General features: G+C 45.4%; 1 protein-coding gene across 1 annotated transcript; it reads left to right on the forward strand.

Moving 5' to 3' along the window:
* Positions 1-12,440: 12,440 nt before the first annotated feature.
* TMEM207 (transmembrane protein 207) lies at positions 12,441-18,935 on the forward strand. The gene is made up of 5 exons (XM_007057848.4): positions 12,441-12,595; positions 14,476-14,513; positions 14,970-15,014; positions 16,521-16,663; positions 17,474-18,935. Exons 1-5 carry the CDS (start codon positions 12,521-12,523, stop codon positions 17,620-17,622), a joined length of 450 nt encoding a protein of 149 aa, XP_007057910.2. The 5' UTR covers positions 12,441-12,520; the 3' UTR covers positions 17,623-18,935.
* Positions 18,936-21,015: the final 2,080 nt, after the last annotated feature.

The raw sequence follows: 21,015 nt of genomic DNA on the forward strand, positions 1-21,015 counted from the left end.
GTTGAACACATCCTGGCCAGTGAGTTACGTGCGCTCCCTCACATTGATTCTGTTTACCCTTCATGCCCCTCCAGTAGACTTCAAAATATGTATTTTTCATTCTCTTCCCCTAGCTCTCTATCTATACCAGGCCTCTCCCCAGGGTTGTAGTGTATAGGAAAAGGTACTATCTCTTTAAATAGTTTGTGGGCCTTCTACTGGTGCTCACTGCGTTCTGTATTTTAGAAGCCACCAGTACCCAACCAGAGCAGCAATGCATCTGTAACACCAACAGACCCCGGTCGTCGGTGGGCAGAATTGAACCTGGGACCTCTGGAGCTAAATGCATGAGCTAAAAGCCATAGGGCTGTAGAGCAGACTCATTAAGCTCACTCTAATCTTGGTGACACTTGGTGTCACTTGGTCTTGGTGACACTTGATGGGACAGAGCACCACACCCAGGAGGTGTGTGGGTTAGACACACACGCTGTGTATGTCCCATCGACACAGTTACCTGGACCGCCCGGTGCCCATGTGATTTCTTCATATTGCCGGTGTTGTGTGAAGAGACACAGGCACAGCAGTGGTCCGTCTCGAAGTCTCTGCGATTGCAGAGGCTGCTCTGAGGCCACTGGCTGATTGATCTGCTGCACTAGAGGGGGCGAGGAACAGAAGAGTCCACCTGAGACTTCCAAGGAGGAGGAATGTCCCAGTGCGGCAGCAGGGAACTCCTTCCCCTGCGCTTCCCAGGAATGGAAACCTGTCTTCACAGCCATGACTCCGCCCTCGCTTTATGCCATTGGAGAGCTGGGGTCGGGGCCAGTGATGAGCAGCCAGAAGCTGAAGAACCGGTTTCTTCAGTTGCTCCGGGTCTTCGGTGACACTGAAGTGTGCCGCCAAAGACCCGGAGTGACTGAAGGACCCGCCGCCGAAGGACAGCAGGGCCATTGGGTGAGTAGAAATTTTCAGGGGAGCCTCCCCAGCCGAGAGCTCAGGCGGGACGGACAGGACAGTCCCTCGGGCCTCATGTGGGCCACAGGCCAGAGTTTGCCAAACCCGTTTAACAACTGGTTCTAAACCGGCTTCAAAATTTAACAACCGGTTCATGCGAACCGGCTCCAGCTCACCACTGGTCGGGGCCCTTGGAACCGCCAAGCAGAAGTCAGGAACCCCTCCTAGCTAGTTCTAAGGGGCCTGGAAAGGCCCCTGGTGCAGGAGATGCTGGAGGAGTTGCAGGTTTAAAGAACTCCACAGCTTGTGCTGATGGTACCCAGGGGTAAAGCAGGAAGAGTTAATTTCCTTTTTCTCTTGGGGGTCCCAACAAGGCAGCTGGGGGAGGAAAACACTGAGACTTACAGAGCTCATTGGGGGGGATATTGTCCTGTCCTGAACAGTCAAACCCTTTCCCTTCCTGGGGGAAATTTCAGCAGAGTCCCCGGACGCTAACAGGTCCTGCAGCAGCAAGGACTGCGGGCTCAGATGGAAGCAGGACTGCCTGGCTTACCTGGGGAGAGGATCTGTGTCTGGTTCTCTCACGGTCAGCTGGAGGGAGCAATCCTCCATTCATAGGCTCCACCCTCTGATGCTCATTTAGAAGCTGGGCCAGGTGAAAAGCCGCAGCTGTGCTGTGACCCCCGCATAGCACCCTGACCAGAACTGGCCCATTGTTTCTTTGGGCTTCCTCCATTCCTCTCTTGCATCCATTTGTTCTCTGCAATCTTACACTAAGACAGGGGCGGGGACTGTCTCTGTTATAGGTTTGTATAGGGCCTAGCTTTTAGGTGTTACTGCAAATAATAAATAAGAATAAAAGAAAGTGTTACAAAGGCAGCTAGCTGGAGCATGCTCACTAGGAAAGGAGGTGCACGAGGATCGTGGAGGTATATTTCAATGGGCTAAGTCTGAAGGAGGGAGAGGCATTGCTTAGTGTTCTCCATGGGGGTATAGCTCAGGCCAAGGGGATAAAACTAAGAAAAGAAGGATGAGGCTGAGCATGAGGAAGGATTTCTTGACAGCAGTTGTAAGAATCAGCAAAGTTATTAGTGCACTGAGACGACCCTATGCCCCAGAACATGCAGGAAGTAAAACAGAGAGGCTTAAGGAGGCTTTTTTGGATATATCAACAACAAAAAGCCCCAACCTCCCACCCACAGAGTCTCACCTGTATTCTTTGTCCCCGCCCCTCCCCACTTGAATCCCACACTGTCTGTCTATTCACACATGAACCCATACGTGCAGCCAAAACCCCAGAGAACAGACAGAGGAAAACACCTTCTGGGAGCTCTTCTTCCCTTCTTCGTGGCTAGTATTTCCCACTCCCGTACCAAGGAGCCAGGCTCTGTCAATCAGATGGTGGTTCCTGCAGACTTGCTCTGCAGTGACTGGGGATGGCTTGCCCCACAGGCTTTGAGGGGGGGTGGGGGGTGGAATCCAGCAGAGCCTGGTCTGCCATTCCTCCCCACCCCATTTCTAACCATCCCCGCCCACCCAGCTCCCACCGCCGGGATCCTTTCTGTGGGTTAGGGAGCCAGGGGAGAGCATGAAGCAGTGACGGCCCTCCCCGCAGCCTAAATCTGTAGGCAACACCCCTCCTTCCCTGCCTGCAAAGCAGCAGGAGAGGAGCCAGGGCCCCTCTGTGCCAGATTTGTCACCTGTAACCCAAGGAAATCTTTCATTTAAAAAAAAATGTTTATTTGTGTTTTCAGAAGCCATAAACTTGGAGGCTCGAATCCCAGCTTGTGCTGGGCTGCCCTGCCAGTTACACCATATTCAGCACTGAGCAAGCTGTAAGTTTGTCACCACCAATGGGCAGTTTTTTGAGCAGAAGCCAGGCCTCTGGAAGCAAAGCTCCCTTTCTTTTAAGGTGTTGGTCTCAACTGCTCCTAAAAAGCTGCCCGATGCAGCTGCCTCTGCATCCTGGCTGGGAAATTAACCTCTGAAAAGCCCAGGCCTAACTTAGCAGGGCTTCCTCTTAATTTCAGGTCGCAGGGGAGGTGCAGCAGGATTTATTTTTTGGTTCCTCCGGGGGGCGCCAAAAGACTGGTAGCTCCATTGCAGTGCGGTTGTGGGACTTCGGACACCCGGTGCCTGTGTCAGCTGACAATGGACCTTCAGACATGAGCTATTGCAGCGTTCCCTGCGAAACGATTCCGCCCAAGAAACTGACTTGAAAACGCATTTCAGGCTGTTTGCCAGGGAGCCTCCGTCCAAAACTCCCATGTGGTGTCCAATACGTTATCAGTAACTCAAAACCAGGGGAGGGGGATGCAAGTGATTTAGTCTCCTCTTGTCTTTTTTCCATCCAGCAGCTATGGGAATTACAGAGGATTAAAATACACAAGTGATTACATTTTTTAACTGGAAATCTCAGCTCTTTGCAACACAGTAGAAGAACGGCAATCAGGGAACAGATAAAAATCCCAGTGCAACATAAAACAATTAAAAATAAAAGACCCTGTTTGAGCATAAATAGGTGGTTTTAGGCTTCAGACCTTTAGCACCTGTTAGCTGCTATTTCATTTTAAAAACCGCAAGGGGACACATTTTCTCAGTTGATTAATGGATTGTATTTCTGGCCCACTCCTCAGTGTTCACCTTCATTCAATCTGCCTTTATTCCCATGAGCTTTAGGTCTAATTCTTTGCATTACGGTAATGCCAAGAGGTCCTGTATTTGTCTAAATCCTGTGGAGATGCGTACTGAGAGACAGTCCCTGCCTTGAGAATGTACGATTTAAAGGAAAGGAAGGGTTCTTAGTCCCACTTTACCGATGGGGAGGTGCAACACAGAGAGACCAACTGATTTGTCCAAGATCAGATAGGAAGTCAGTGGCATAGCTGAGAACTGAACTCAGATCTCCTGAATCTCCATCCAATACCCCAGCCAGAAATAAGCTGCAGGCTTTCTGTTCCATGTCTCAGTGACTAGCCATTGATGGAGCTGTCCTCCTGATGCTTGACCAAAAAAAAAAACTGTTGTTTCCCCTCCTTTAGCCTCAACCTGTCACAACCCAGCTCACGTGCAAAACTGTAAAGCCAAAGAGTCTCTCTCTCCAGCAAAAGTGGAGTGCAGAGTCTATACCAAACTCACAAACACGTGCAATAGACTGTTGCTGGAAAGATGCTTTCCTAAAAGCTGTATTCCCCTATGAACTCTTCAGTAAGAAGGATCTCACGCAAATCGATCTATGTTTAGGGCCTCAGTCACTGAAGCATCTGTTTGCCAGATGCTTCTCTGCAAACTGATATTTTGGACACTTCATTACAAACTCCCATGGGAGACTTTTGGAGATACTAAAATGTTACACATCCCGTTAGTGTACCATTACAGATTCCAGCTTTCCATAGCTGGCTATTTGTTGAAAGCAGCTATCGTGTTAGTTCTAAGCACTTGTGCGGTATAAAAAAAAGTGTACAAGGGAGAAATCCACCTTACACATGGCTAATGTTGCCTGATGTACAGAATTCCTTGGGTTTTCCTCTGACCCAGACATAAGGCTTGATGAGTCACCCCTGCTTTCTGCCAGTTTTACTGCCATTGACGTGGAGTGCATGAGCAAAGAAATGGGGCTGTTCAGGGGACATGGAGGGCAAAATCGGAGAACAATGGAATTGTCCAAGTGTAACATATGGCCTCATGTGACCTGCAAAACCTTCATAATAGTGATGTTGCATGAGAACCTCTGTAGTCCTTTCTTCACTATATGGAAGAATTGTTTACCCTCCTCTAAGTGGGTGATGCACTGGAATCTTTGACTTCCTGGTCACCTACTGGCAGTCACTGATGAGGATCCTTCGCAAAGTGAATGGACTGTAACAAATGCAGTGCTAGCAGGCTGCATGCACACTTCATTGCTCATGTAGGCTCAGGGCTGTGTTATCCAATTTTGTAACTGCAAATGGTTTAGGGGCCATCTGAGATGGTGTCTGGGGGGCAGGCTCTCGGCTTGGCTACCCCAGCCCCTGAGAATGGAGCTGTGGCACTCAGGCTGGAAGAGACGTAACAGTGAAATCAGGGAGGGAGAGGAAAACTCCAGGGAGGTGTGGATGGGAGCAAAACTGATTGTGATGCTGCTCTGAAAATGTCCCTGTCAGGGTCCCCCTCTTCCCCACCCCCACCCGTAGAGGCTCTGCGTGTGCCCCCATTCTGCACTTCCCCCCACTGCTCTGTTCTGTTCTTTCTAGCTGGGAGAGAAGTGTTTCAAGGGGTCACAATTTTAAATTGCTTTGGGAGATGCGGCAGAGCTTCCACGTGGGGCTGTTGTTTCCCTGGAAGAGGTTAATGGCTGCCATCAACCAGTTATTTGATCGAGACAATTACAGAGGTGGTTGAAGCTGCTGGGTCTGCTATCCAGATACCTGGGGCTCCGTGTGTCCCCCATTTGCCTCGTTTGGTTTTTAAATTTTCACCAAAATCAGGGGGTTATAGAATCAGAGACGTGTAGGACTGGAAGGGACCTTGAGAGGTCATCTAGTCCAGTCCCCTGCACTCATGGCAGGACTAAGTATTATCTAGACCATCCCTGACAGGTGTTTGTCTAACCTGCTCTTAAAAATCTCCCTGGGCAATTTATTCCAGTGCTTAACCATCCTGACAGTTAGGAAGTTTTTCCTAATGTTCAGCTTAAACTGCCCTTGCTGCAATTTAAGCCCCTTGCTTCTCATCCTATCCTCAGATTTAAGGACAATAATTTTTCTCCCTCCTCCTTGTAACAACCTTTTGTGCCTAGAAATGTTGGGATTGAGCAGATGCAGTGCTGAGAAGTTATTCGTTACACCCAGAGCGCGAAATGCCATCCAGCTGAATGTACGACCTCGCTTTGCTCGACCAATAAATGGCGGTGCCTGAAGATACTGGCTATGCCCAAAGTTCAGAGAACTAGCTGGACTCTGGTCTGTCTTAACGGGAGGCCAGGTCTACATCAGGAGCACTTTACCAGAACACCAATGTACTCTACTGTCAAAGCACCCCTTCGGAGAACACAGCGATAGTATGTTGGTCACAAACCACAGCTCATCACACTGACTGCCCTAGCTATGCTGGCAGGAGGCCATAGCGTAGCCCTGGCCTGAACTGCAGCAGTAGGCTCACCCCTTGGCAAGTAGCTGCCACCCAATACCCGCGAGAGAGATAAGGGCTACTTGCCTATGTCTGAGGCACAGGCCTAGATGCAGAGATGTGCTGAAGGCTGATTTGGAGCTGAAGTCTAGGACTGGATCACAGTGCGAGTCCCACAGTTGTCTATAGCCCCTCGAGAAGAAGATCTGGGGTAAACAAGACACAGACATGGGTTGTATTTTGACGGTTGTACGCAAGGAGTCAAGAGGATTGACCCGGATTCTTTATCCAAGCAAACTCACATTAGCTTAACAGCTCCACCATCTTGTTGTTCTCCGGCATGCTCCTTTGCTTTTCTCTCCTGCTCTGAAGTCTGCGTTGCACTTACTCCTGTTCTAACCAACGATCATGAGCTGTCATGCAACATCGTTCTTTTTAAAATGGGGGAATCCATCTTAGCCATCAGGCACCACTGGTGAGGAGATAAACGGTATGAGATGAAAGAAGGCTTCCATGGACTTCTGCAAAAAAGAATCCATTTGTCATTAGGATTTTACTCTGAGGGTTATTGTAATAGGACCCTGTTGGGCTAAATTCTGTATATACGCCTCGTAAGAGACAGTCCCTTTCTCTAGTCAGCCTCTTGGATACTTGAAGTTGTTCAGAGGCGAGTAGAACCCCCATCCCTATTCAACTTATGTTTCATAAGTTTTAGGGCAAGTCAAAAATGGACTACCAATTCCTTTCTGACTTCTCTCTTAGTCAGATATAACAAGTTCATGAAGGTATTGTGGAAAACTAATTTAATTATATGTACTAATAACAAAATCTAAGGCAGAAGGGAAAATACATGTCTGTCTGAAGGGAATAACACCGGAACGCTGTTTAGAGATAAAATAGTATTAAATAAAGGAAAAGGCAGACTTTTCCCTAACACTAGCTAAATAACTGAAGGAATAAATGTCTTCCTTAAATGTGTCTGTCCGTTCACCCATCTCACAGACCTCCCTTCCTGGTCCTATATGTCAGGCAAATGTCCCTCATGAGGGTCTGCCCCAGGCAGGAGAGATGGATGTAAAAACTCCCTCCCCCACTCCCAAGAATCTCTGTCAGTGAATTCCAAGTTTTCAGATCTTCCTCCCATTGTGAAGACCAGGCCCTTTAAGAAAAGGGATAATGGATGGCTGCAGACTGCTAGGTGTTGCAGTATTTCTTGTGGCCCTGTAGGTGGTGCCTTTGTCACCTACCAATCACTTTCGGTGCCTAGGATATAGTGGGTTATCGTTTTGATGGAAGTGAACTGATGTCAGTCAGAAAAGGCCCCTCTCTAACAATAGGCCACAGCCCATCGAAGGCAGCCTCCAGAGCCCAAGTGGAGAGAGGGACACAATTCAGATCGGGAGAGAGGAAAACAAAACCTGGTCATCAGTAGAAGCCCTTGGAGTGAAGGTTTATTGGGCACATGTTGCACTTTTGGAGGGAAAGAGGAGAGAGATTCCATGAGAAACGCTAGGACGAGAAAACATGAGACACCCAAGGGTTTTAGGCTCTCAATGCTGCAAAATACTGACTGCAGTGGGGTTGGTCATGGTAGGAAGAGCTCTACCAGGAGCATTTGAAGGATGGGGCCCTTATGCTGGAAATCATACTGCACATGTTCCAGTGATCTCTCTGGAACAAGGCTTGCCTGATTTTTTGTTTCAGGCCCTAGATCCCTTACTACTGGTACAGGGACTCTTGCTTAGATTCACAGGTTTCAACTGATCAATAAATTGAGGTCAGGAACCAATTTTATGTAGAACAGCAGTTCTCTAGCTTTTCAGTGTCTGGACCTCTCCTTAAGCAAAAGAGAGAGATTTTCATGGGCCCACCTCAACTTCCCACCTCTCGGTCCATGGTGGCTTAGGGATTGAGATGTGCCCCTTGTTGCAGAAGCACCAGGAAGGGATCCACAGACTGACCACATGAGCCATACTTTGAGAACCACTATACTAGGATGTCCTGGTAGGGAACTTCATCTAGAGAGGTGAGCGGGGATCATCCCTTGGGATTAGATGGATGTATCCATGTGGTCAGTTTCCTATGACTGTAGGAAGGTGGGCACTGGTAGAGATCAACCCTGAAAAAAGTTCTTTTACTTTTCAATAAGGGATCTCACTGTGCCCATGGAGACATGACAGGGATGATCCACTGAGCAGCTCTTAACTGAAGCAATTCTGTGTGTTCTGCACTGGAGTTCTTGATAATGATATCTTACTGAAGTGCAGGGAGGGAATTTCAGGGAAATAATTGCGAGAGGAAGAATTCTGAAATCAGTTCAGTGATGGACCATTTCTTTGAAGGTTGAAATTGTACAGGTAACAAGGTTTGCCTACCAACGCTGAGAACACATTTTTATGCAGTTAGATTTATTTTTTTAAAGAAAAGCTCAGGAATGGGTATGACGATTAAGTCAGTTAACAAAGCTGAGCAGAAAGAAGTTGATCAAATAGCACTGGCTTATTCAGCCTTTTCTGTGGCATGGTACGTATGTCCCCTCCAATGTATGAGAGATACTCCTGTTCAGAGCACCTTGCTATGAAGATGGCAGAGCTACCACTTCCGCATCCCCACCCCGCGAGCCCCCAGAAGTAACTCTGGCTCAATAAGCTAGAATTCCTTCCCAGGACTCCATCCACAACCTGTCTCCTCTACATCCCTGCCTGAGAGTGCCGGGGCAGAAGCTTGCCCTTAAGTAGAGACGGGCTCCAAGCAGATCCAAACAGCCCAAACTTTGAGAAAGCTGCATCCGAATCAGGCCCATATGAAGCTTTAATAATAATTAACAAAACGGGATTGATTTTGCGTGCCCAATGTTATTGAAACTGCACACCTCTTCAGTTGAAAAAAAACCAACCCAGAGAGGTATACCTGACTATTACCATAGCTTTGTCAATGGTTACCACACATGATGGCATCCCTGCATAATGTTTAACTTTAAATTATCGCAAAACTCATTCCCAGCAACACCTTTTGTGTTAAATCTGCAAGGCCCAAAATTAATGGTGCATTTCAGCCATGGGCTGTAAGCCTCAGTGACAATCTAGTAATGAATGTCAAACAAACCAGAGTTGGCTGTTTTGTTACAAAGCTAAAGTGCAAAGAGTTTTCCAGCTATGCTTTAGCAATAACAATTCTATGCATCTATCCTTGGTATCTAAGCAAATTTACCTATCCATAGCAAAGCCACATGGATCTTTGGTTTCCAGATACCTTTTGCTCACATTATTGTTACATTATTGCAGAAAGGGATCAGGGGGTCATAGTGGATCACAAGCTAAATATGAGTCAACAGTGTAACGCTGTTGCAAAAAAAGCAAACATCACTCTGCGATGTATTAGCAGGAGCGTTGTAAGCAAGACACGAGAAGTAATTCTTCCACTCTGCTCTGCGCTGATTAGGCCTCAACTGGAGTATTGTGTCCAGTTCTGGGGGCCACATTTCAGGAAAGATATGTACAAATTGGAGAAAGTCCAGAGAAGAACAACAACAATGATTAAAGGTCTAGAAAACATGACCTATGAGGGAAAATTGAAAAAATTGGGTTTGTTTAGTCTGGTGAAGAGACGACTGAGAGGGGACATGTTACCAGTTTTCAAGTACATAAAAGGTTGTTACAAGGAGGAGGGAGAAAAATTGTTCTTCTTAACCTCTGAGGATAGGACAAGAAGCAATGGGCTTAAATTGCAACAAGGGAGGTTTAGGTTGGACATTAGGAAAAACTTCCTAACTGTCAGGGTGGTTAAGCACTGGAATAAATTGCCTAGGGAGGTTGTGGAATCTCCATCATTGGGGATTTTTAAGAGCAGGTTAGACAAACACCTGTCAGGGATGGCCTAGATAATGCTTAGTCCTTCCTTGAGTGCAGGGGACTGGACTAGATGACCTCTCGATGTCCCTTCCAGTCCTACGATTCTAGGATTCTTTGAATTTACGTGCTGCACATTAATTGAAGAATTGGTGCCATTCATACACACAGCTTTACATGCACAATATACTGTGCTCAATTTTATTTTTATTATTCTACCAAAGCACCAAGGAGCCCTAGTCTGAGTATAAGGCAAGAGACGACAGATGGCTACAGGCAGATGGAGGCGCACAAGGAAACAATGAACCAATATTGCTCAGCATGATCAGCTCTGGTCTCAGTATACCAGTGGTCTAACTATTGTCAAGTTTTTTGTGGGCATCATGGCAAAAGCGAGTTTTAGGGAGGGTTTTGAAAGAGAACAAGGAGGGAGCTTTGTGGATGTTTATGCGGGGCTCCTCCCAAGCATGACGGGTAGCATGGGAGAAAGTATGAAGTTGATTGTTTGAAAATTGAACCAGAAAGTTATGGAGGCTGGGATCATGGGCTGGCTGGAGGTGAGAGATGACCTCTCGATACTGAATGAGAGATGATGGGTAGGGTGGGGCTAGGCCAGGAAGGGCCTCGAAAGTGAAGACAAGCAGCTCATGATTGATGTGATAGAGAAGGGGGAGAAAGTGGAGGGATCCAAAGAGAGGGATGACATGGACAAAGAAACAGACAAGTAAAATGGTCTTTCAGCAGCATTCTGAATGGATATCAGCAGGGCAAGACTCCATTTGTGAAGGCCAAAGAAGGACATCTGAGAACATGTGTCTAACGGGACTTGCAAACTCCAAGCATTTACTGTCCCATGACTCTCCCCTGGGCATAAATTGTGGTTCTTTGGTGTGAATTTACATTCTGCAGTGGTCAGATCAGCAGCCCCATCAGAATGGCTAATAGATCCTGCTACACCAGAAGGGAGAATGTGCCACTGGGCTGCGTCATCTGAAGATAGCAGCCACCTGGAGTGGGTAGGAACAGGCTGAAGAAGACTCAACCATCTTAACATTACATATGTATTAGGTACACTGAAGTGGGTCTTACATCTTCCTCTGAAGCAGCTAGCATTGGCCACTGTCAGAGACAAGCTACAGACACTGACTAGACTGGACCCTGTCCTGTCCTGGTATGGAGGAAGGATGGGTTTATGGTTAAGGCATTGGCCTGAGAGTCACCTGATGGGGGCTTGATTCTGAGCTTTGCTACAGACTCCCTGTGACTTTGGGTTAGTTACTTGGTCTCTCTCTCTCTCTCTGCCTCAGTTCCCGATCAGTAAAATGGGCATACTTTGACTATCTCCTCTGTCTAGGTTGTAAGCAGGTGCTGTCTCTAGCTATGTGTACGTACAGCACTCGGCTCAATGCACCACTGACTGGATGGAGGTTTATTGTAATAATAGTAATTATACAGTTCTTACGTTGCTTGAATTCACCAGACCTCTATGATCTGGAAAAGAGGGTTTGAAATCTCACACAAAACAGTTCTCATGATCTCTGTGTGGTGTTTCCCACTTCAGCTCTGCCTGGAGACAGTGTGGAAATATCGTTTTTCCTGCTATTTAATTTGGCACTGCCATGTTCAAACCAGATCAGGATGATGCCAGTCACATGACAACGAAGAACAATCAACCAATCTTTTGACTCTCAAGGCTCGGTTTCATCTTGAGGGATGGGCACAGATTTGGGTTGGTTTATACTTTTATCTGAATTGGATCACCTATTCCTACTTGGAATTATGCCAGAATCTACCCTGAGAAAGGGGATGACAACCCGGAGGCTCAAGAAATAGTTCTCGGTGCTTCTTTCACTGTTAGAAATTAAAGATCAATGGCACAATCCAAAACCCTTCAAAGTCAATGGACATCTTCCAGTTTACTTCAGTGAGCTTTGGATCCAGCCCTAGAGGAAATGCTTTCCCTGTAGCGCTCACAGCTGAAGTACAGCCAATAAATGCATGCTCCTTCTGAGATCATGTGCGATACAATGATAATGGTACAAGGATAAAACCTCCAAAGCCCAAAGCATGCAAACAAAAGAGGAATACGTATCCAAAAATAAGCCCTCTGTGCCATACACTGCTCACTCTATTCTGCTGATACACTGAAGCTGATGGAACTATCTGCGTGAGTCAAGCAAGCATGATTTCCCCCTGTTGATGTAAGCCAGCCACCCTTACTCTCTCTCTCTCTCTCATTGAAGTCAACAACATTACTTGTGTAAGGACTCTTCCTGCGACTTAGGCCTGCAGGATTTAGTCCTGGATTTGCAGCAGGTCCAGGTAAATGTACAATGTTGTGTTACTATGGAACCGGGCATTAGCAACAGGAGTTTTTGAAAGCTACAAAAGGATCGGAACATTTGCAAGGTGCCGACCTCAAACTAATATTCATTTAGGACTCCTGGCTATTTGAGTGTGTTCATGCAAAGCAGCATTCATTCCCTGGCTATTATTCCAGAGTCACAAGGAGCTATTGGATAATGTATTCCATGGCTCAAAGGACAATTTATAGGGATGTGTAAACGTTCCAGACCACATGTAATCATATAGCTGCAGCTATAAACAGAGCCTTACAAGGGTTTCTGTTGTTAACAATGTGGAGACCCAAAGCTCCGTGTCTCACCTGGCTGATCTCAGAAATTGGAGGCCTGTGTCTGACATTATTCCAGGTAACAAAATCTTTTACTGGGGTCAGACTTTGATTGATTTTAGGGCTCTGGTGAGCATGTTTTTATTCTTGGGATAACTTGGCAATAACTACATTTTAAAGATATTTGTAAAGGCCTGCCAAGTAGTTGGGATTTTATATTCACAACCAATTCCATCTAATGTACTGATTTTTTCTTCTAGTATATGAATCCTTTTATTCAATATATGGCTGTTGAAATTAGAAAGTGCATGTCTCCAGCTGAATTAGTAAGATTTCATTGAAGACAGTTTATCTATCTATCTACAGTGTTATTCAGGTATTTATGTGTGCCAGGAACATAAGGAGTGATGGCTTCACACTAAGACATTTAAAGAATGTGAAAGATAAGTCACATGTCTTCATTCAGCCATAAAAAGCACTCACAGCCACACGTGATCCTGGTGATAAATGGTCTTCGTTTTTTTCACCTGCTCTCCTCATAATTGGCAGAAGTGAGGCAAACAATTAAAAAATGATGCCCTACCATGTGTGTTTGACATGGCAGATGAGCGCAATTTGAAAAGGGCACATCTGGAAAAGTTCATTTTGAATTCTTGGTCTCTTTCTGTTTCCCATTTCATTTTAAATCATCCATGAAATTTCATAGATAGTGTTTTATCTGAAGGATTCATTACACACAGGGCCTTTTGTTATACCTGGGGACTGATTCTGTTCCTTTCGAGGTTAATGGCAATGCAGACAGGATTGGCCCATTATATAGATTTGTAAGATGATTTCTTGCTGTTTGGGGTGTTGCTAGCATTGTTCAACATAGCTTTTACACTGATCCCTGCTAATTAGAAATGTGATATGTGATCTGTCCAAATAGAAATCTGTCTTTTATGTAAAAGACCTTTTCGGTTTTGCCTCGAAGGAGGACACAAATTTATATGCCCGTCAGACACATGCAAAAAGAAATACGAAGTATAGTACTTATCTGCAAATTATACATAACTTTTTATCTATGCTCTAAATCTAATTTGTGTCATTTTATTTATACTGTACCATTATTTTACTGCAATTTGATATTTGATGGAAAGTTTTCTGCAACAGAGCCTGGAAAATATGTCCAAAAATTTCCACTGATGTTCATTTGAGATTTGTAATGGATTTGATTCAGCTTGTGTTTTTCAACTGCTTTGTTCACTTTCCATATATAAGCTGGAAGATGCAGTTAGTGGCAGGACTGTTTGCCAGATTTAAGTGAATGTTATAAAATATTCCCCCAAAGCAACTTTCAGATTCATAGTTGCAAAGATTCACACCAAAGACCTGATTCTAAGAGTCGCACATTCCTCCAGTCATGGAACAGAAACATTCCAAAATGACTCAAATGACAAATATTGAACCTTCACAGTACACATCTTGCAAAGGAGCTACACACCCGCAATTATTCACAGAAACTGTCCAGTAACCAATTTTGAATAACAAATCAATGCCAGTGTTGTAAACATTTCTGTTTATGCTTGTTCGTATCTCTTTGCTCTTGGACTTTGACATGTCACTTAGCAAAAACATACTTCACCCACTAACACTAAACATCGTAACAGGATGTCTTTCTCCTAGCTGTTATTAGAAAACTAAGGATCTGGTCAAACTAGTTGGGAGACTTTCTGCTGCCTTCCACAGGAGCTGGATCCGGCCATTAACAGAAAAAATTATGGGCCCAATCCAAGAACCTTTATCAAAAATGTTAGTCTTCCTTACTTAGGCGTACAAAATCAATGGGACTGCTCACACAAGTAACCGTCTCAAGATCAGGCCCCAACTTTGTCTGTAGGTGCTTTTCAGTTCAAATATAAAAGGATTCTACTAATAAGGTACTGTATTTGCCCTGACTGATTTACATGTGTGTTTCAGTTAGCAGACTCTGATCCGAAATGTGACCCTGATGAAGCGTAAGTACTCACACTCCACATTCTCACCGGTTTTTATTTTGTATTTGGAATTTTACAGGCAATGCAAAGTAAGGAAAACACAAAATAATCTAGATGCTCTAAACAAGAGTACCATGTGCATACCATTAATATAAAAAGGGATAGCAAGCATGCTAACCATGGCTGTTTGAGCTTAATTTTTCTTCAGACAAAGAGAGATACAAAGAGGAGATACTGAGCTGTTTCCTATGATAATGTATAATTTTGTTGTTTTGTTAACATAGAAAGAATGATTGTGATGTACAATATATTTGAAGGAAAATAGTTATACACATTTGCATTTAAACACATCCCATTAATTAAATGCTGTACTCCTATAAATTCGTTAATGTTGCTGGTTCTTCCATGGCTCAAGTTAAGGGCAGCACTTCAACTGATTTCATGTCCCAACATGTTGTCTGTTTCTTTAATTGCTAGGTGTGTTAATTACAACGAGGAGAGCCTCAGTGTCTGGTATGTCTGGTGAGTACTGATCCATTCTAAAGACAGAATTGGCAAAAAAAAAGTCTGTACTGACATATAGACAGGAAAGCTGAGTGAATAACTGACCAAACCAAAGAATTCAAAATAATTTAATTTGGGGCAGAACCAAAATTAAAGTATTTTTGGTTTTGTGAGGTCTGGGTTTTGTTTTGTGTTTTTTTATGTTTTTGGATGTTGCTGCCCTTTTTAAAAAAATCTAGCTAAATTTCTAAATAAAATAAAAATAAAATGCCATTTTGAAACGAAAAGTCGCCAGGTTTCATTTTGAAATTGTGGAACTGCACCGTTTTGACTTTTTAAATTTTTTTTCATTTTTTATTTGACTGACAATATTTGCCTAATTCGACCTGAAACTGCATTTTTCAGCAAATAAACTATTTAACTGAAAAAATTCACCCAGTTATAGATATGGAAAGAGCAATTAATAGCAAGGAACATTTCTCCTCACATTTCATCTGAATTTTCTGTGCTTAAGCCCACTATTTTGTGTTCTGACCTGACTGGATCATTTCTCCACATCCCCTTCACTGTTTGCAGACAGCAGAGGGGATCAGCTGGACATTTTTAACGGAAAAAAAGGCAAAATTCTTCATGAAAAGTGTTTTTGCAAAAATTCTGAATTTTCAGAAAAAGCCAGCCAGCTGGGAGGACCTGATCCTCTGGAGTATTGCATCCAGTTTTGGGCCCCCAACTACAGAAAGGATGTGAATAAATTGGAGAGAGCCCAGCAGAAGACAACAAAAACAGTCAGGGTGCTGGGGCACATGACTTACAAGGAGAGGCTGAGGGAACAGGGCTTATTTAGTCTGCAGAAGAGAAGAGCGAGGGGGGAATTGATAGCAGCCTTCAACTACCTGAAAGGGGGTTCCAAAGAGGATGGAGCTCGGCTGTTCTCAGTGATGGCAGCTGACAGAATAAGGAGCAATGGTCTCAAGTTGCAGTGGGGGAGCTTTAGGTTGGATATTAGGAAACACTATTTCACTAGGAGGGTGGTGAAATACTGGAATGTGTTACCTAGGGAGGTGGTGGAATCTCCTTCCTTAGAAGTTTTTAAGGTCAGGCTTGACAAAGTCCTGGCTGGGATGATTTAGTTGGGGATTGGTCCTGATTTGAGCGGGGTGGGACTAGATGACCTCCTGAGGTCCCTTCCAACCCTGAGATTCTATGATTCTATGATCCAAAGCACAGGAGCAACTGATGGGACTTTGACCACTGGCTGCAACAGTCTGTGCAATTCTGGTCCAAAAACTCCCCCTCTCCCCGACACAAAAAAGAGGTTTTGCAATAAATGATTTGAAGTTTTTTGTGCAAGAGAATTTCAATAATTGGACCAACTTTGCCCTTCTCTTAGTTAGCAGGTCTCTTCTCTTCTGCAGATCAAATCTTCTCAGTCTCCCAGAACCCTGCCCTCCTGCCTCTCATTTCTGAAACCATTTGCAGTTACCACCTGCTGTTGATTGTTCCATGTCTGTGTCTTGGTCTCAGGTTACTGATCTTATTCTTTCTGGCCACGATCCTCTCCTGTGGGATTCTCTTCTGCCTGCAGTGCTGGCTGAAACAACGGAGCAGCTTCCCCTCCCGGCGCACACTTGCCGTGTTTGCACTCAGTGACTCCGATTCTCTTGGTGGTTAGTCTCCATTTAGATCTTTGCGGGGCTTCTCATTGCTAAATCTGCTCCTGGAGGGTCCACGCCAAACTCAGTGGCAGGGCTGTAGTTCACTGACTCCATAGGTAAAGTGATGCTGCATTCAATTCAGTGATCTTGCCTCCCACCCAGATGAGAGTTATTGCCCTGGGCTTCCTTCCTGGAGAGATGCCATCTCATAGGGCATTTAAAACAATCATTAGATTCATTGGAACATTGTTACAATGGCACATAGGCACTGGGTTAATTGTGCTCAGCCCCTCCCGCCGTGCACCCAGGGCTGGTCTCTTAGAATATCTAAGAGTATTTCCATTAGCTTCAATAGGCATTGGATCAGATCTTAAATGAGCACCCCTCAGAAGAAACCCCAAGAATGTCCCGTCAGACTGAGTGCGTGAGCCCTGATAATCCAAGAGGAAACCCTGGTAGCTTCCTGGGCCAGGGGGTGAGAGCAAATGATAGACTCTCTGGGGAAACCACACCATACGCTTGGCTCCCCTAGTGTTGGCAGATTGAATTCAGAGCTCCCCAACCCACAACGGGTAGTTAGCTGGTCCCAGAGCACTGAGCTGCAGCTGCTACATGGACAGGGCAGATTTCTCTTCTAATTTTCTTTCAAGTGACTGGAACCACGTGATACTTCAATATCTCCAGCTAATGTAGCTCTCAAGTCATTATCGGGTCCCCCCCTCCATACACACCCACCCACCCAGTCACCTCGGTCCTCCATGTGTGGTTTCACTCAAGGCTGGCGTATGGTTACCAAGAAAAGCTCCATTTTTCTCTTCCCAGTAAGTGATGCTTCTCCATGTGCGTTTTCCGGGGTGCACGCCCACTCTCCAAACCCAGACCTGTGCCCTTCTCCCGCCCTGCGCATCGGCACCAGAGGGACTGGATCGCCTCCTTCCTACGAGGATATTATGAAGGCAGGCAAACACTAGGGGCCTGATTCATTCCCCTTCCCCCCGTGTTACTCCAGATCGACACCAGTGTGAGAACAGAATCAGCCAGAAGGCTGAAGAGGAGACAGAGGAAGTATTTTATTTTTAACTTAAAAGGGGAAACGACATGCCAATAGAAAAACACCCACTTTTCCTTTATTCGCCAAAGGACTGCACGGCAGAGAGTAAGTTTTCACCGGCCCTGCAGGCTGAAGATCTGGATCTGAACTTCAGGCTCCTCCAAAGTTTAGGTCTGTCTGTACCGAGCATTTTTGGTTCAGCCTGAACATTTAGCCTATTAAATATCCTAATTCCTCCCCTGTGCTTACAGCTCACTGCCTTTCAGGAGTGAAGGCTCGGAAATGACTAGGCAGTGGTTTCTCAAGGCGGAAAGAGAGGGGTTTGCTTCAGTCATTTGGCACCGAGCCTGCCTGGCACCCGTGGCGTTAGAGCTGCACTGTTCTACTGTGCAGTGTGATGTAAATATGCCCCGTGTAAGTGACGGACTGTTTGCCTCCCGTGAAATGCATAGCACGGTTTAAAAGACACAGATAGTGCAAAATACAGCTGCTTTAAAGGCGGCAGAGGAAAAGCATGAACCATGGCATGTGCAGCCGGAACCAAATTAAAATGTTGCTTTGGTTATTTTCAGTTGATGTAAATACTCTTGATTTCAGTATTAATATTGTGACTGTCTCCACTGTAGTAAAGGAATGGTGGTCAGCCCCGCAGCTCTGTCTGCCGGCCCAGCCCCAAAGGGCAGGAAGGGGACCAGCCTCTGAGACCACTGCCTGCTTTCCCATTGCCACGTTCCAGGCCTGCTGACTTTCCAACCTCTCCAGTGCTGAGATCCAAGATTCTGGTTTTGGCTTAGAAATAACAATAGCTTATAATTAATCGAACACAGTGACCTCCATAGGTGGTCTGTATTTTATTCTGCGTAAAGCATTATTGACTTATTATTATTTACTTGGTTCTAAATATGTTGCTGCTTTTAATTTCATTGAATGTCGCCTTCTAGGCATATTACTGGAGAGGCTAACAAGCCAGGAGAGTTCAGTTTTTCACTATACACCCCTATTTTGAATACCTTATTCACAAGATTCAAGTAACCCACCTTCAGTCCAACTTCCAGCAGAGGGCGATACAGACTATCAATAGTGATTAAGGGGCTTTTTGGTCACATCAAAATTGAGCTTGCCACAGAGAACAGGTTACAGTTGCTGTGTTATTGCGGGGGTTTAAAATTTGATTTGTTTCACATTTTGGTGCTTTTGTTATTCAAAAAAATAAAATGGTTTAACCCCATTGTGTTCAGTGGCATACTCGATCTGCCGTAATAACCCCCACAATGCTGTGGGATAAAGAAAACGAGAGTCACAGAAATAGGCTGTGACGTATTCATGGTTGTGAGATGACATATGTGACCACAATACCGCCGGGCAGCCGGCTTTAACACTACGGGGGTGCCAGGAGCAGCTTGTGTGGGGGAAGGGTCCATCCGCTAAAAGGCTCAATGCGGTTGTATGGGGTGTTTTTGTTTCATGGGGGGATGAGGAAGACCTTGGGCCAAGGTACCTTGCTGCCCTTGTCTGGCTCACTGATCTGAAATTCCCAGCCCACAAGAGCCAGGTATGCTTGATACTGCTCTCTACTTCACTGGATTATCTACAAGGGGAAGGTCATCAGAGGCATATACCCAATGGATACTGGTGACATCTGGGAAGTGCGTAGGGAAACTTGCATTTTGCTCTGAGGCTGGGAGTTCCTTTCCCAGATCGGCAGAAGAACTCTGTGTAGCTCAACAGGTGTCTCTCTCTCACCAACAGAAGTTGGTCCAATAAAAAAATATATCCCTCCCCCACCTTGCCTTTCTAAGGAAACTCACTGCACTAATATTGTTTTTGACCCTCTACCCTGCCTGGGCTGGGTATATAACTTCTCATACACACAGACACATGTCTACTCATGCTGGCAACCTACAACCTTCAAGCCAGGTCAGGATGCACTCCAGGATGAGCTCGGTTCCCATCGGGGTATTGAAGCATGGGGAAAGTGGTCACTGTCACTCCCCGTGTTGTGCGTGTACAGTGGACAAATGGAAAACCTTCCTCTCCGGAGTTGTCAATCTATCACCGTCCACTAGTGTAACATTGCGGGAGGGCTGAGCATTTGTCCCCATGAAAAGTACACCAGGGCATGGATCCAAGAGGGTTTGAGCAAAAGAACTTTCCTCCCCATCGGTGAGCTTGGCGTGGAACAGCTACACCGCTTATGACCAGTGGTTTGTCATAATAGCTGGAATCTCTATGTGCCCCACAAGAATCAGTGTTGGGTAAAGAGTAAGGCACTGGGCTCAGAGCCAGGATGCCTGGGGTCTATTCCTCACTCTGCCACAGATATGATGTGTTACCTTGGTCATGTCACTGTCCAGTGCCTCAGTTTCCCTGTCTGTAAAATGGGGATAATGACTGTTACTCTTACTTACATGGAGGCATTTAGGTTTGTGGATCCATCCAGCAGCAGCTCCACTGTTGCATTTCTTTGCTCAGTCCCAGGCCCCTCCGAGCTGCCCCAGAGCAGCATGGGTGGACTGAGTTCCCTAGGTGCTCTCTCCAGAGAACAGTCACTTTGCTTTGTGCCTTATGTTCCCATGCAGCACTCAGCCCTGATGAAGATACTTCTCCTTGGCTGAGTTCTATTTCCAGGAGTTACAATGGAAGAGGAGACATTTTTTTATAAAGTATCAGCTGAAAAATCTCTGTCTTTCAGATGTAATAGTGCTGAGAAATAATGATGACACTCCATAACTGCCTTCCAACTAACGTAACTGACGCTGCACATTAACAATGCAATGAAATGGAAATCATGTGAAAAAACCATGGAAGGCAATAAGGGGGTGAATATATTTTGGCTCTGGGATCTGCTGTTGCTAAGTCTTGATAGTGAATAAATAATGAACTGTAGAAGGATTAATTGCCTGGGGTCCAGTAGGATGCAAATGAAGGAGTGGCATGAGGAAGGCTGCACAGTGAGGCTTTCACTTCAACACTCCATTCAAGGATTGAATAATAAAGTCATAAATACAGTAAATTGGATGGAAAAGCCACAATGGCCTTTTGGATCTAATGCAAAATTGAGCAAAATCTAATACAGACTGGACATATTGGGGGGATGTTTCCAAAGAGAAAATAAGAACATAAGAACGGTCATTCTGGGTCAGACCAAAGGTCCATCTAGCCCAGTGCCCTGTCTTCTGACAGTGGCCAATGCCAGGTGCCCCAGAGGGAATGAACAGAACAGGTAATCATCAAGTGATCCATCCCCTGTTGCCGATTCCCAGCTTCTGGCAAACAGAGACTAGGGACACCATCCCTGCCCATCCTGGCTAAT

This window comes from Chelonia mydas, chromosome 9 (assembly GCF_015237465.2).
Source record: "Chelonia mydas isolate rCheMyd1 chromosome 9, rCheMyd1.pri.v2, whole genome shotgun sequence".
In the NCBI taxonomy this organism is placed as follows: Eukaryota; Metazoa; Chordata; order Testudines; family Cheloniidae; genus Chelonia; species Chelonia mydas.